The sequence below is a fragment of the Sinohyriopsis cumingii genome, chromosome 6 (genome assembly GCF_028554795.1).
Source record: "Sinohyriopsis cumingii isolate HCF-2022 chromosome 6, ASM2855479v2, whole genome shotgun sequence".
NCBI lineage: Eukaryota > Metazoa > Mollusca > Bivalvia > Unionida > Unionidae > Sinohyriopsis > Sinohyriopsis cumingii.
The window spans coordinates 38,558,419-38,574,878 of NC_142966.1; the positions used below are offsets into that span (position 1 = coordinate 38,558,419).

At 34.3% G+C, this 16,460-nt stretch overlaps 1 protein-coding gene across 3 annotated transcripts in view; it reads left to right on the forward strand.

Annotated features, from left to right (window-relative positions):
• Positions 1–16,460, forward strand: part of LOC149796741 (cytoplasmic FMR1-interacting protein 1-like) — a 190,522-nt gene that overhangs the window by 57,428 nt on the left and 116,634 nt on the right. For all 3 annotated transcript variants that reach the window (XM_089961391.1, XM_089961389.1, XM_089961390.1), the window contains 2 exons: positions 4,688–4,841; positions 11,542–11,624. In XM_089961391.1, the coding sequence (XP_089817517.1) occupies positions 4,688–4,841; positions 11,542–11,624 (237 nt within the window). The remainder of the gene's footprint in view (positions 1–4,687; positions 4,842–11,541; positions 11,625–16,460) is intronic.

Consider the following 16,460-nt stretch of genomic DNA (forward strand, 5'->3'; position numbering starts at 1 on the left):
ACTTTGTATAGTGCCTAATCTTTAGAAGTGCTAAGTGCTTTACAACATTAGACAACACCTATAAGATAAAAAACATATATAATAATATTATTACAAAAAACAAACACCATGAAATTAAAAAAACATTTAAAAAAATAAAAAACATGCTGAGAATATTTAAGGTAGGAAACATTATTAGGCCTTTAAGTTTGTTCTTGCAGTTGAAATAAGTGAGTTTTTAGAGCCCTCTTGAATGTGACCACTGTGTCTTTGTGTCTAAGTTCAGTGGGCAATTCATTCCACGTTGCTGGGCCCTGGTATGCAAAAGAACGCTGTCCATATGACTTTGTTTTCATAGTGGGAATAATGGGTATACGATTGTCAGAAGAGGAGCGTAAGTATCTTGCTGGTGTGTACACATGGGTGAGGTCGGATAGGTATGTTGGACTAGAGTCCGACAGAGAAAAAGAACAAATTTTGTGTTTGATTCTGGATTGGATGGATAGCCAGTGTAGGGTACAGAGCAGTGGGGAGGTGTGCTCTGATCATGGTACTCTAAGTATGATCCGAGCAGCTGTATTTTGAACTTTTTGAAGTTTCTGGAGTAGATATTGAGATGAACCAGACAGAATTGAGTTACAATAGTCCAGTCTTGAAAGTACTAATGAACACACAAGTGTTTTAGTGGCATCAACTGAAAGATATTTGCGAATTGAGCTGATGCGTCGCAGCTCAAGATATGCAGCCTAGCATGTGTTCATGACATATTGGTGCAATGTGAGAGTACTGTCCAGGGTAACACCTAGGTTTCGTACTGATTGTGTGAATTTCGTAGGTTTCGTACTGATTGTGTGAATTTAATGTTGGCATTGCTGATATTTATTGTTTGAGGTAAAGGATGTGAATTAGAAAGTCTTCTTGTTGTGATCAGATCAGATCATTCATCTGCAGCTTGTTACATGTCATCCATGATTTCACATCAGAAATGCACCAACTTCAGTTGGGTGGCTAGATTTGTATATTTGGGTGTCATCAGCGTACAATTGGTGAGACACTGGATGATGATCTATGACACTTGAGAGTGGCTGAGTGTATAGAATGAAGAGGACAGGTCCAAGAACAGACCCCTGTGTAACACCACAACATAGATCAACTGGGCTGGAGTGTATTCCATTTGCAGACACAATTTGTGTCCTGTTGACCAAGTAGGACTTGAACCACAGTAAGGCTGTATCATGAATGCCAAATACATGCTGGAGTTGTCTGTAGAGGATAAGACTGATGTAAATGAGTTGTCGACAGAGGTTAAGACAAGCATGAATGAGTTGTCCATAGAGATAAGACTAGCATGAATGAGTTGTCCATAGAGATAAGACTAGCACAAAAGAGTTTTTCCATAGAGGATAAGACTGGTGTGAATGAGTTGTCCATAGAGGATAAGACTGGTGTGAATGAGTTGTCCATAGAGGATAAGACTGGTGTGAATGAGTTGTCCATAGAGGATTAGACTAAAGTAAATGAGTTGTCCATAGAGGATAAGACTGGTATGAATGAGTTGTCCATAGAGGATTAAACTAAAGTAAATGAGTTGTCTGAAGAGATAAGACAAGCATACATGAGTTGTCCATAGAGGATAAGACCAGTTTCAATAATGCCTCTGAGTCTGCTTTGTAGTCTTGAATCAATCTTGAATTTGTCAACAAATTGCCTCCTACCTTTTTCCAAAGTATTGATGCTGCTGTCCATCGATCTGTCCATCTTTTTACGACTGTCCTTTCCACTCTATAACTTTAAAGTCATTTGAGGTTAAAGAATGAAACTTGGTAGATGGGGAATTTGCTAATTATATCTGATTTATCTATTTGACTTTCTTAGCAGTGCGTCTTTATTTGATGTACCCAGATCTAGTCATCTTCTGTAGACAGCTTGAATGAAGATGAGATTTGCTAAATTCATACAATGATATACTTAGACCTAATAGCTCACTTGTTAGTTCTCTGTTGGTAAGGTCAGGTGGGCTTATGGCATGGTCCTGCATCATCCATTATATGTCATTCAACATTTGCTTACTACCAGTCTGGAAGCCATGTTTTTATCTGATTTGATCAAACTTGGCATATAGGTTCATATAATGAAGACCTTGGACAAAGTCAGTAATGAACATGATCCATGCCTAGTAATGAGCTGATTTTGCATTGATTAGCTTAGTTATTTACTACTCTGGAAGCCATATTTTTTTATCCAATTTTGATCAAACTCAATTAGATACATATTTCTTAAAGATTTTTGAATAGTTCGACAATGAACCAGATCCATACATGTTAATGAGCTGACCTTCACCTGATAGACTGAGTTTGTTGACACTCTGAAAACCATATTTTTTATCTTGTTTTGATCAAAGTTTAAATATTAAGTTCTGTAATGAAGATCTGGAATGAGTCTGATAATGCATGTGATTTCTGGGATTGTTATGTTGACACTCTAGAGACTATCTCCAATCCAATTTTGATCAAACTTGGTAAATTGGTTTATATCGGGATTACAATTATGAGCAAGATCCAAGCAAGGTGATTTTTTTCATCTTCTGGGTAAAACTCGTAATTGTACTGATAATTATCTTGTAGCATGCCAGTCACATGCAAGATCACTTTATAAAATGCCAGTTACATGCACAGTCACCAGGTAATATGTTAGTCACATGCAAAATCACCAGGTAACATACCAGTCACATGCAAGATCACTTGGTAACATGTCAATCACATTCAAGATCACCTCATAACATGCCAATGACATACAAGATCACCAAATAACATACCAGTCACATGCAAGATTACTTGGTAACATGTCAATCACATGCAAGATCACCTCATAACATGCCAATCCCATGCAAGATCACCTCATAACATGCCAGTCACATGCAAGATCACCTCATAACATGCCAATGACATGGAAGATCACCAAATAACATGCCAGTCAAATGCAAGAGCACCTTGTTAATCTGCATATATCCCATGCATTATTGAATTCTTGAAGATTGCATATTATTGTGGGGACCTTAATTATAATTAGGCAGAGATTCTCACCACTTGACGGACTGTATTTCTGACCCAACTTTAATCAAACTCGGTTAATAGGCTAATTTCATCAAGATGTTTGATATTTATTATGAGAAAGACCTATACATGTTTATGATTGGGTGATATTTTTAGCTGAACTGTTTATCATGTCAAGTGTGCTTATGGAATTTAGCCCTGCATCTGGCATACATTGAACAACTGTCAGCCATTGTGTATTGTCCATTCATGATGCTATTTTCAACTTCCCCAAAACTGCTGGGCCAGTTTTGATCAAACTTGGTAGGTGTGTTTCAAAGTACATGTTCTACCAAATTTATGTTTGGAGTGGCACCCTAATAAATGATGTGGCTTCCATAGCAACCAAATGGAAAACCTATTCCAGCTTGCTAAGATGCTTTTCATCAAACCCATTAGGAATGTTTCCAAGGACATATTTATAGAAATTTGTTTGAGATCGCTCCTTTTAGGAACTAGGAATGGCATCCTTTGCAACCAGTTGGTAAACCTATTATCAACTTCTTCTCTATAATGTCTGAGTAAGTTTTGATCAAATTTGGTATGACTGTTTCTGAGGAAATCTTTTATCAAAATTTACCCAGTATAGCTCCCCATACAATGGTGTATTTTCATTAGCAAATACATGATAAACCTGTTTTCAACTTTTCTCAAGAATGGATCAGAACATTTCAACTAAGTCTGATAGGGTAGTTTCTAAAGACAAGCTCTATCAAAATTTTAGTTGGAGTGGATCCATTTGCAGTGATGCAGCTATTTTGACTTCTTGTCTTGTTTGGCTGGGCTAATCTTCATAAAATTTGATGTTTATGAGATATTTGTTACCTTAATTTGTCCCACATGTGGTGGTGTGCAACCTTACCAAAAACAACTGAGGCAAGTTTGACATATTTGAACTTCTTCAAAATAGACGTAACATTCTTGAAAAAGCTTTATATGAATGTTTGTTAGAACATTTGCTATTAAAATATGTGTTGTCATGGCAACAGTTTTGCTTTCCTAGCAACTAATAGGCAGAAAACCTGTTTTTTACTCTCATAACATGGCTGAGCTGATTCCAATTTCAGTCAAACTTGGAGTGTTTCTTAGATCATTTTTATCTGATATGACTCCCTAAGCAATGGTTTGACTTCCATAGCAAATTAATTGAAAATCTATTTTCAGTTTCTTCCACAGAACAGCCTGTCAACCTTTGCTCAGACTCTGTTGTGTTCTGGGCAGCTTGCCAAACAATGTTGTGGCTTTTATAGCAACTAGGTAGAAAACTTGCAACTGATACTTATACCCCATCAGGCATAGTAACCAGCTGTTACTAGTATATTAAAACTATCAATGAATGACTTTGTCTTAAAAACTTCCATATCAGACCAGGTATGATTGATGGAGTCCTGGCATGAACACATAAGATGCTAATGTACTATCTTATCCAGCTGTAGTTACTCAATGCAAAGAAATTAACATGTCAGATACCACCAAATTCTATCCTGAAATCTTCCACCCAAGTCAACTGCTCTATTACTACGATGGTCTTTTTGATTAATGTATGTTATGTGAGCTAAATCTGGTCCACATGGGCCTCTTGATGAAAATACATTCCATATTTCTATCTTTTTCAGCTATATATGGTGAGAACAATGCTTGAGTCTGTAATCTCCAACAAAGGTCTGGCAAAGAAAACTTCCAGGAAAGATTTTGATTCTCATAGTGTCGCAAGTATGGAATCTTTCCACCAGAAATCATTCTATTGGAACTATCTCCTAAATTTTGGTGGTAAGAAAATTATCTCTTTATATTTAACTCCAGGTTCTATAAAGAAGTAGGGTCATATATTTATACTTTTATTAGTCTGTCCATCCATCCATCCATCCATCCACCCACCCATCCATCCATCCATCCATCCATCTATCCATCCATCCATCCATCCATCCATCCATCCATCCATCCATCCATCCATCCATCCATCCATCCATCCATCTTCAGTAGTGCTGCTAGTCCTGCTGTGTTTGATGGATTGCCATTACACTTGATAAATATTACAGTTATCACTTAAAGATAACAAATCACTTGCTCTGTTCATATCTGTTAAAGTTCTTGACCTTTTCATCTTGTTTCTTATTGGTGTAACTATATGCCTACAGGTAGATATGCAGCTGAGTATGAAAAGTTTGACAAGAAAAACAAAAATGGATTTGAGACCAATTATTTTAATGATTTGTTAGCATTGCAATCAGCCTTGATATGATACAAATCACTCCATGATTTCATGACCAGTGTTTACAATGAGTTTATGCAACCACTTTCTCTGTTGTTCCCTACATGACAAGGGGAAAGTCGTCACCATTCTATATTTGCATATGATGAAAAATGGTCTAGCTACGTGCCTGGCTTAATGTGTCATGTGACAATCTTGTTAGTACCACTGATCCTGCAGTTTTTGATTGATTACCATGATACTTGTTAAATATTATGGTCATTGTATGACAAAACACTTGTCAATGAATCAATTCTCCCCCATCATTTTTGTTGCTATTGGTTGGGTTTAATGTAGGTGGTTTAACTTCATGCCTGTATGGTTAACAGTATGCCTGTGTGGTTAACAGTATGTCTGTATGGTTAACAGTATGTCTGTATGATTAACAGTATGTCTGTATGGTTAACAGTATGTCTGTATGGTTAACATTATGTTTGTATGGTTAACAGTATGTCTGTATGGTTAACAGTATGTCTGTATGGTTAACATTATGTCTGCATGGTTAACAGTATGTCTGTATGGTTAACAGTATGTCTGTATGGTTAACAGTATGTCTGTATGGTTAACAGTATGTCTGTATGGTTAACATTATGTCTGTATGGTTAACAGTATGTCTGTATGGTTAACATTATGTCTGTATGGTTAACAGTATGTCTGTATGGTTAACAGTATGTCTGTATGGTTAACAGTATGTCTGTATGGTTAACATTATGTCTGCATGGTTAACAGTATGTCTGTATGGTTAACAGTATGTCTGTATATACTGGCTTTATAGTGCTGATTAAAAGTCAACAAATTCTAAATTTTAAAATTATTAAAAGTTCCAATGTGGTGATCAAGGATCATAGATATTTCTTTAGTTAGAAAAGAGGCAATGATCACTCTAGTTTGAATTCATTTTCTGTATGATAATGATTACAATGGCTACTGGAAACAAGTCAGATTGGAGATGAACTATGTAATTATTTATTACACTGCTATTTCCTAAACCCCATTACGGATTTTCTTCACACTTGGGAATGAAATCATTATGAAGCTAAGTCAGTTTTCATTCAGTGACACACATTTTATCCTAGGTCAAGGTCAAAGACATAGAAAATTTGCTGTAAGGTCAAAGTCTTTTCAATTGTTTGTATTTCCTAAACCCCATAATGGATTTTGTTCAATTGTTTGTATTTCCTAAACCCCATAATGGATTTTGTTCAATTGTTTGTATTTCCTAAACCCCATAATTGATTTTGTTCATTTGTTTGTATTTCCTAAACCCCATAATTGATTTTGTTCAATTGTTTGTATTTCCTAAACCCCATAATGGATTTTGTTAATTTGTTGGATGAATTTCATTATGAAATTAAAGCAGTTATGTGGCATTCTTGCACATCCTTTTGACCTTGCTTTGATCATAGACTGTGTCATGTGCATCCTGGCCTTTTTATTAATTGGGGTGGGTGGGGGTTGGTCAATCTTTTTGGATGAAATTTAAAGCCAGTCTTGTTAGTGCCATTACTCAGAACCTGACTGACCTGGGCATGTGACCCAATTAGATTTCGTCATCATTTGAACATTTTGTTTTATCCAGCTCTGGCACATTGTGTCTTACATGCATACCATGGGTATTGTGTTTCCAGTAGTGTTGTTATTGCTGTTGTTGAAATTATTGTAGTTGTCAGTGTATTCTTGGATGTTTTGTTTTTAGCACTACTGGTCATAGACCAGGAGAACTAATTGGATCGCTTTTTGCCAGCAGCATCCGTCTGTCCATTGTTTCTTACTGCTACTCCATCTAAACTACTTGCAGTATTGTCATGAAACTTTAAACTCACAAACATCCTATAGTCTGATTGATCCTAAAGGAAAATTGTGCTGCTCTCAGACATCTAATATGGTTACCACAGCACTGATCATGAAAATCTTGTTATCACTACTCATTCTGAATGGAAACTTAAATTGAAATGGGCTTTTCACCAGAAGACTTTTTGTGATGTTTGGTTGAGTTTTGAAATCAAAATGGTGCTAATCTGATGTCTAATGTGGCCACCACAGCAGCCATCTTGATGATTTTGCTATTCATCCTGAATGGAAGTTGATGTCAACATGGTTTTATTTATGATGCCTAGTCAGGCTTACATGAAAATGGTGCCAATCTGATGTTCAATATGCCCCACAGAATGGCTATCTTGAAAATCATGTTAGTGTTACTCATCTAACAAAAGTCATATTGACATGGAGTTTTCACCTTGTAATGCCTATTTGACCTAAAGAAAATGGTGCTTCTCAAACATCCATTATGTCTGACAATGCTGTCATCTTGAGAATCTTATTAGCACTATTCCTTATGAATGAATGTCGATATCAGCATGGGGTTTTCACTGAAAGACTTACTATGTTATCAAGTTGTTCCTTATGAATGAATGGCAAGATAAGCATGGGGTTTTTACTGAAAGACTTATTATGTTATCAAGTTGTTCCTTATGAATGAATGGCAATATCAGCATGGGGTTTTCACTGAAAGACTTATTATGTTATCAAGTTGTTCCTTATGAATGAATGGCAATATCAGCATGGGGTTTTCACTGAAAGACTTATTATGTTATCAAGTTGTTCCTTATGAATGAATGGCAATATCAGCAATGGGTTTTCACTGAAAGACTTATTATGTTATCAAGTTGTTCCTTATGAGTGAATGGCAATATCAGCATGGGGTTTTCACTGAAAGACTTATTATGTTATCAAGTTGTTCCTTATGAGTGAATGGCAAGATAAGCATGGGGTTTTTACTGAAAGACTTATTATGTTATCAAGTTGTTCCTTATGAATGAATGGCAATATCAGCATGGGGTTTTCACTGAAAGACTTATTATGTTATCAAGTTGTTCCTTATGAGTGAATGGCAATATCAGCAATGGGTTTTCACTGAAAGACTTATTATGTTATCAAGTTGTTCCTTATGAATGAATGGCAATATCAGCATGGGGTTTTCACTGAAAGACTTATTATGTTATCAAGTTGTTCCTTATGAGTGAATGGCAATATCAGCAATGGGTTTTCACTGAAAGACTTATTATGTTATCAAGTTGTTCCTTATGAGTGAATGGCAATATCAGCAATGGGTTTTCACTGAAAGACTTATTATGTAATCAGGTTGTTCCTTATGAGTGAATGGCAATATCAGCATGGGGTTTTCACTGAAAGACTTATTATGTAATCAAGTTGTTCCTTATGAGTGAATGGCAATATCAGCATGGGGTTTTCACTGAAAGACTTATTATGTTATCAAGTTGTTCCTTATGAATGAATGGCAATATCAGCATGGGGTTTTCACTGAAAGACTTATTATGTAATCAAGTTGTTCCTTATGAGTGAATGGCAATATCAGCATGGGGTTTTCACTGAAAGACTTATTATGTTATCAAGTTGTTCCTTATGAATGAATGACAATATCAGCATGTGGTTTTCACTGAAAGACTTATTATGTAATCAGGTTGTTCCTTATGTGTGAATGGCAATATCAGCAATGGGTTTTCACAGAAAGACTTATTATGTAATCAAGTTGTTCCTTATGAATGAATGTCGATATCAGCATGGGGTTTTCACTGAAAGACTTATTATGTTATCAAGTTGTTCCTTATGAATGAATGGCAATATCAGCATGGGGTTTAAACTGAAAGACTTATTATCTTATCAAGTTGTTCCTAAATGAAAACATTGCTGCCAGACATTCAGTATAGCCATCTTAAAAATAGCCATCAGTGGCCATCTTACAAATCTTGGTATTACTTCTCCAAATTTGGATGATCATATCAACATGGGTTTTACTAAAAGACTTCTTATGATGTCTAGTTGGTCCTACATAAAAATGGTGTGATCTTACATCTGTCATGGTGACTATGGCATTAATTTTCCTAAATATGTCATGTCTCCTAAATATGTCATGTCTCCCAATTATTTAATGTCTCCTAAATATGTCATGTCAGCATGGCATTTGGACAGAACTCTTCTAATGGTCCCACTGTGGCTGTCACAGTGGCTATGAACAAATTATTGCTTAAAGATTACCGGTGTTGGCTGCAACACTCAGCAGTTAAAGAGAAGAAATGGTCTTATCTTGAATTCTTGGAAATTCTTTTGGATAGTAGAACATCATTCCCTTCACTGGATTCTTGTTTCTCTTAAAGTGTTGCATAAGCAGTAATGAAAACTAAAAGATGCTTTTGGTTTGGTGTTATTCCTCACCACAGCAATAGGAAGTCATTGTAACCATTTTGTCACACATCTGTAGTTAATGTTTGGTATTTAACTCTATTTCATGGTGACCACATAGCACCCCACTAGATCAAAGAATTTGTAATTATTGCAGTGTGCTGGAAGATGACTATCATTTTGTTTTAGAATGTTATTTGCTACTAAGAAGGAAGTATATAAATATATAAGTATATAAATATATAAGTATATAAATATCTATAAGTATATAAATATATAAGTATATAAATATATAAGTAAATAAATATATAAGTATATAAATATATAAGTATATAAATATATAAGTATATAAATATATAAGTATATAAATATATAAGTATATAAATATATAAGTATATAAATATATAAGTATATAAATTCTTATTTTTGGAGAGGTTCAAGTATGTTGAAATGTATCAAATTACTCAATTCCACTAAAACTACCGCTGTTAGAAATCTGCATGACTATATTCACAGAACACTAATTGATTGTAATAATATGATAAATACTACCTAAAGTTACATTCTCCTTTTCATTGTGTAATTCATGCATTATACTGTGTAATAATTCAAGTATAATGTGCTTTTGATACTATTACTGTGTAATAATTCAAGTATAATGTGCTTATGATAATATTACTGTGTAATATTTCAAGTATAATGTGCTTATGATACTATTGCTGTGTAATAATTCAAGTATAATGTGCTTATGATAATATTACTGTGTAATATTTCAAGTATAATGTGCTTATGATACTATTGCTGTGTAATAATTCAAGTATAATGTGCTTATGTTACTATTAAGTAAACCATGTTGGATACCATATATATATACATTCATGACACATTTTGTAACTTCTCCTGAAAGAGCTTGTATTTTAGCTCACACATATATTGATTTAACAATTTAAAGGTTCCAAATGAATGTGTTATATTCTTACTTTGTATCATACACAATGCATACAATAAATGCAGGTATGGATGTTTATGCGTGTGTTTGTGCTTATCACACTATCTCAGGGTATATGTATCTATGTGCATATGTCTATGTAAGCATGTAAGGGTATCATTATCTATTAAACATGTCACCATCAATGTTTGTAACAAATGTATATGTATATACTTCCTGATGGCCAATCCACTAAATGAAAATAATGTTCTTCTTTCTGTATTTGCCGTCATCAGACTTTAGGAGCACATTCATCTTGAAGAGCTCTACTCATGGTCACAGTGACCTGCTTTTGGTTCTCTGTAGATTATGTTAAGTTCCATTCTGTCAGCAATGTTGCTTGTACAGACATGAAACTTAATAATGGTCTGTTTATATACAAATGTCAATGGTCAGAGGAACCACATGGCCTATGGAAATTTGATGATATAGGTCTGTTTATATACTTATGTCAGTGGTGAGAGGAAACTGTCATACAGTTGAAATTATATATGAAAACCTTTTTCTTTCTGGATCTTTTGGAGTTTTCCTTTTTCTGCACTCTGGAACTTTCGGAGTTTTGTACTCTTTTTTTTTTTTACTCATCTCCAACTTTTAATTAAAGACATTTATATTTGATGATTTGAATTTATTAAATTTTGTGTGTATCAGTGTTTGGTGATTTTGATAAAGGTGTTAATTTTGCAAGTACTTTCATTTATAAGTATGCCTCTGGCAATATGAGGTTCCTAATTAATGCACAGGTAGACCATCTTTGGTACCATCATTACTGCACAGGTAGACCATCTTTGGTACCATCATTACTGCACAGGTAGACCATCTTTGGTACCATCATTACTGCACAGGTAGACCATCTTTGGTAGACCTGTGTCATTAATGGTTTACAGAACCTCAACTTTATCCATAATAGTTATCATACTCACAGTATAGAGTTGTAAATTTTTGTCAGTACTACATTCCATTAGTGGCTAACAGAAAACAGTTGATTCAAAATATTTAGACATTGTACCAAATAATTTTTTTCTTTTTAGAGACCCTTCAAAACTGCTGTGACTTATCACAACTGTGGTTCAGAGAATTTTTTCTGGAGATGACAAATGGTGCAAGAATCCAGGTATATTTAATCTGTGTTACTTGCTGTATTTATCCAGTGATAAGTCCATTCCTGATGATAATACTTGCTGTATCTTTCCATTGATAAGTCCATTCCTGATGATAATACTTGTTGTATTTATCCAGTGATAAGTCCATTTCTGATGATCAGTGTCAGATTACCCATTAAAGGTCACCAGCCCTACTCCAACATTTTTCTTTTTACATCAGATTTGCATTACATGATTGAAAGTAGTTATACTTGCACAAAAAGAACAAAAAAAATTACCAAGTGTAAAGAAGAAATAAATATTTAAATACTTGAAATAGAAGTATACATCGCTGTTACTTCCCCTTAGTTACGATTTCCCACCTATAGAGGACACCAACCAGAAATGAGGTACATTTATCCCTACAAGACGAAGTACATGCTTCTTGTTGCTGAAAAATAAACTATAAACTATGGATAGGGAATATTTAGATGAAACTAATGAAAACTAATTTACTGTTATATCGGTATGCGTGCATGACACATTAGATTGTGTCGCTTTCAAAACTGTTCCATTGTTTCAATTTATTTTGAAAATTCCCATTAATAGTGATAAAAAGAATCAATGCTGACTTCTCTGTGTTGGCAGACTTTATAAAAAAAAAGAAATCGGCACACTTAAAGAATCCAAACGAACCAAACTTGACTTCCTTTTCTCGGCCTACTTCATAAGAAAAAATCGGCACACTAAAAAGATACCAAAGTCAGTTTCCAAGGTTTGCTTTGTAATAAAATAACCTATGTATTTGATATCCTGTCAGTAGGTTTAAACAATGAGTTTTTTGCTCCCTGCCAGTTGTGTTTATCACCAGGGCTTCTATTTGTTTGCCACATGTAATCATACTTGATGTTTGCAGGGTAATAGTATACACAACAATAACTTGCTTTAATAAGACTTTTGTAACCCATGCTAGCAAAAAGTTTATCACTTGCACTCACAGTTTATGTATTTTAAAATAATGATTTTTTATTTGCGAGATACTGTCTTATAGTTAACCTGGATACAATACAATCTGGGTCAGTTTGCAACAAGTAATTTATCATGCATAAATGGCAGGTGCCTTCAAGCAATCGGGTGATATTTTCATCTCATTTGTGACTGTGTTATTTGATATAAGCGATACACACTACACTAAGGATGCATACACAAGCAGGCATCCGCTTCATTACGGAGTTCGTAGATATATATTTTTTAAAAATAATTTTTGCATGATGAAAAATGAAGGAATGTATGATAACAGTGCAAGGTTAATTTCTTTCATTTTATTTTCAAACAAGTGTATGTTTATCAATTTCTTTTGTACCGTGTGTGTGTGTGTGTGTGTGTGTGTGTGTGAGGTGGGGGCACAAATTCAGCACAAAATTTTTTCCTTTCTAATTTGTACGGAATAATGGAGCAAATATGATTGATGATATTGACCAGTAATGAAAAGCTTTCAATTTACGCGTGCACACACTGAGACAACTTGAAAAATAAAAACAGTAAAATTAACTGATAAGAGATCCATATTGCAGCAACTAAATACTGACAAAATGCTCAACATTATTCTCTCTCTCATGTGTAATAGAGTGTGTATTGTATGCAGCAGTGTTACAACCTCAAGCCTGAAATTAAGTACATTTGTCATAATATCTCATGTACACTACCCTTAGCAAAATGTATATGTATTCTGTAGAATATTATCTGTTAAGCATTATTGATTTATAAGTCAATATTGATAATTTGACCGGAAGACTTAAATTGAAAATGTCATTGTGCAGATGCATTTATTTTTAGCATAAAAATTGTATATAAATATTTTAATTAGAATGAGCAAGATGTCAGTTCGTATGATATATCACATAGACATTTACATGGGGAAATGAAACACTTGAATGGTTAGGTTGAATACAAGGGATAAATGTATGTCATATCCAGTTTTGGCCTGCAGAAATTACCGATTGTTTACAGAGATTGCTGAATAATTTTTTCATTTAAAAAAGCGGAGTTTTAAGTCTAATTAAACATTTTTATGGTGTGCATACAGAACCAATGTGTTTTGTTTATAACTATAATAATATCCATGTTTGTACAATATAGGTGGCCAGTGACCTTTAAGCATGCCAAGCATATGCTTAGGGTACCATACAAAAATTCAAATTAATTGTTGATGATAAAATTAAATTAATTATATATGACCATTTCACACTGCATGTATTTTGATTTGGAATGATGGCAGTACTGGCATTTTCCCACCTTTTTAGCTTTTAATATTTTTTTTTATTACTCTAGTTTCACATTTTGTAGAAAGGGGGGCACATAATATTTTCTGTGCTTAGGGTCCTGGAGGGCCTTAATCTGGCACTGTATCTTTCCAGTGATAAGTCCATTCCTGATGATAATACTTGCTGTATCTGTCCAGTGATAAGTCCATTCTTGTTGATAAGCCCATTCTCATTTTAAAAAGAAAAGGATAATCCCAATTTTTTATCAATGTTTTGGCCATCCCCTGGTCTTATGATGAGATAAATACTGTACAATAACATTGTCAACTCATATTTTTTTAAAAATTCTAGTCATTTAGGAAAAATATAGAATTCATGTTTATTCATATAATTCACATTTTTCACCTGCCAGATGAGTATACAGCATTCTCCCTGTTGCAAGATGAAAAAAAGGAGCAATGTATTATAATATTTTATAGAACTAAATAGCTGAAAATGCTAAAGAATTTGTAACTTTAATTTTGTTCATTTCTTCCAACTTTGTCAGCATATATTCCCTACCGTAAATAAAGTCCAGGTTTCTTTATATCACACTGGGTTTTTAATAGGCACATCAAAGTGTAGCCAGGCAAGCTTGTATATTGGTAATGTTTGTCAGTTGCATGGTTGTCCAGTTAGAAAGCTAATTGTTTTTGCTTCTTTCATTATTTACTACATATAATATAAATTTTAGAAGAAAACCAAAACTCATGCCTGTGTGTTCAATATTCATTGAAGAAATTAATCCATGCAGTATAGAAACACTTGTACAGCTGAAGAGCATGCATTAATACTATGTACACATTTTCATGTCACACAATGTAGTTGTTGTTCTTGTACATTCCTCCATTTTAGTCATGAACAGCATTCATTCAGTACATGTACATTTCAGTCAGTATATACAGTCTGCTGCACTTGTTTAAGCATTTCTTTTCTCATACTGTACATTCTTGACAAGTTCTGGATGTTCCATGCACATTTAATGATCATAATGAGAATACTGATCAAACAGAACTATTATAATTGAGTACACCTCATGATAGACTTGGTCATTAAGCTACTTGATGCATCCATAAAGCCATAATAAAAAGTCTTGCTGATAGAAACTCTGTCTGATTTTGTAAGTTTGCACTGGTATTCACTAAACACACTAGTGAAATTTCTAAATCCCAGTTAGTTTAAAACCAGGAAATAAAATGCTCCACTTATCAAAATCTTATTTAGACATTTGTAAGGAAGAACAAGTGAATGACAATACCTCTGCCAAAACATGTAAATTGGATCTTTAAATTTCAGTTTCATGAGAGGCACTTCAGTTCAGGATACAACATGTTTATTATGTCTGCAAAAATTGAATTGGAGGCTCTTCAGTTCAGGATGTGATATGTTTATTATGTTGCAACACTTTTGTATAAAAGTAATTACTTTTTTCCTGGTTAGCTGCATGGGAATACAGGCACACAAATGTACTCTTATGAATTCATAAATTTTCATGGGTTTAAAGTTTGTGGTTTTGAGACAAATGGCATTTTCATTGATACTTAAATTCATGGGTATGGGAGTGATTCCTATCATTTACAGAGACTAATCAATGTTTTTGGGTCTTTTAAATTCATGGGTATGGGAGTGATTCCTATCATTTACACAGACTAATCAATGTTTTTTGGGTCTTTTAAATTCATGGGTGTGGGAGTGATTCCTGTCATTTACACAGACTAATCAATGTTTTTTGGGTCTTTTAAATTCATGGGTATGGGAGTGATTCCTATCATTTACACAGACTAATCAATGTTTTTTGGGTCTTTTAAATTCATGGGTATGGGAGTGATTCCTATCATTTACACAGACTAATCAATGTTTTTTGGGTTTTTTAAATTCATGGGTATGGGAGTGATTCCTATCATTTACACAGACTAATCAATGTTTTTTGGGTCTTTTAAATTCATGGGTATGGGAGTGATTCCTGTCATTTACACAGACTAATCAATGTTTTTTGGGTCTTTTAAATTCATGGGTATGGGAGTGATTCCTGTCATTTACACAGACTAATCAATGTTTTTGGGTCTTTTAAATTCATGGGTATGGGAGTGATTCCTATCATTTACACAGACTAATCAATGTTTTTTGGGTCTTTTAAATTCATGGGTATGGGAGTGACTCCTATCATTTACACAGACTAATCAATGTTTTTTGGGTCTTTTAAATTCATGGGTGTGGGAGTGATTCCTATCATTTACACAGACTAATCAATGTTTATTGGGTCTTTTAAATTCATGGGTATGGAAGTGATTCCTATCATTTACACAGACTAATCAATGTTTTGGGGGTCTTTTAAATTCATGATTTGTGTCAAGTATGAAATTCGCAAAAAAAACGGTTCGTTAGCTAGTTCTCTTCATCCCACCTGGGACATAAGACTGCAACTATCTTCCACTATCCAGGTCGGTCTTGAGCAATGGCTTATGCTTCACCCCAGGAAAATCCTATTTCTAAGTCGGTCTTGAGCAATGGGTTTTGCCTCGCCCCAGGAAAGTCCCATCTCTAGGTTGGTCTTGAGTAATGGCT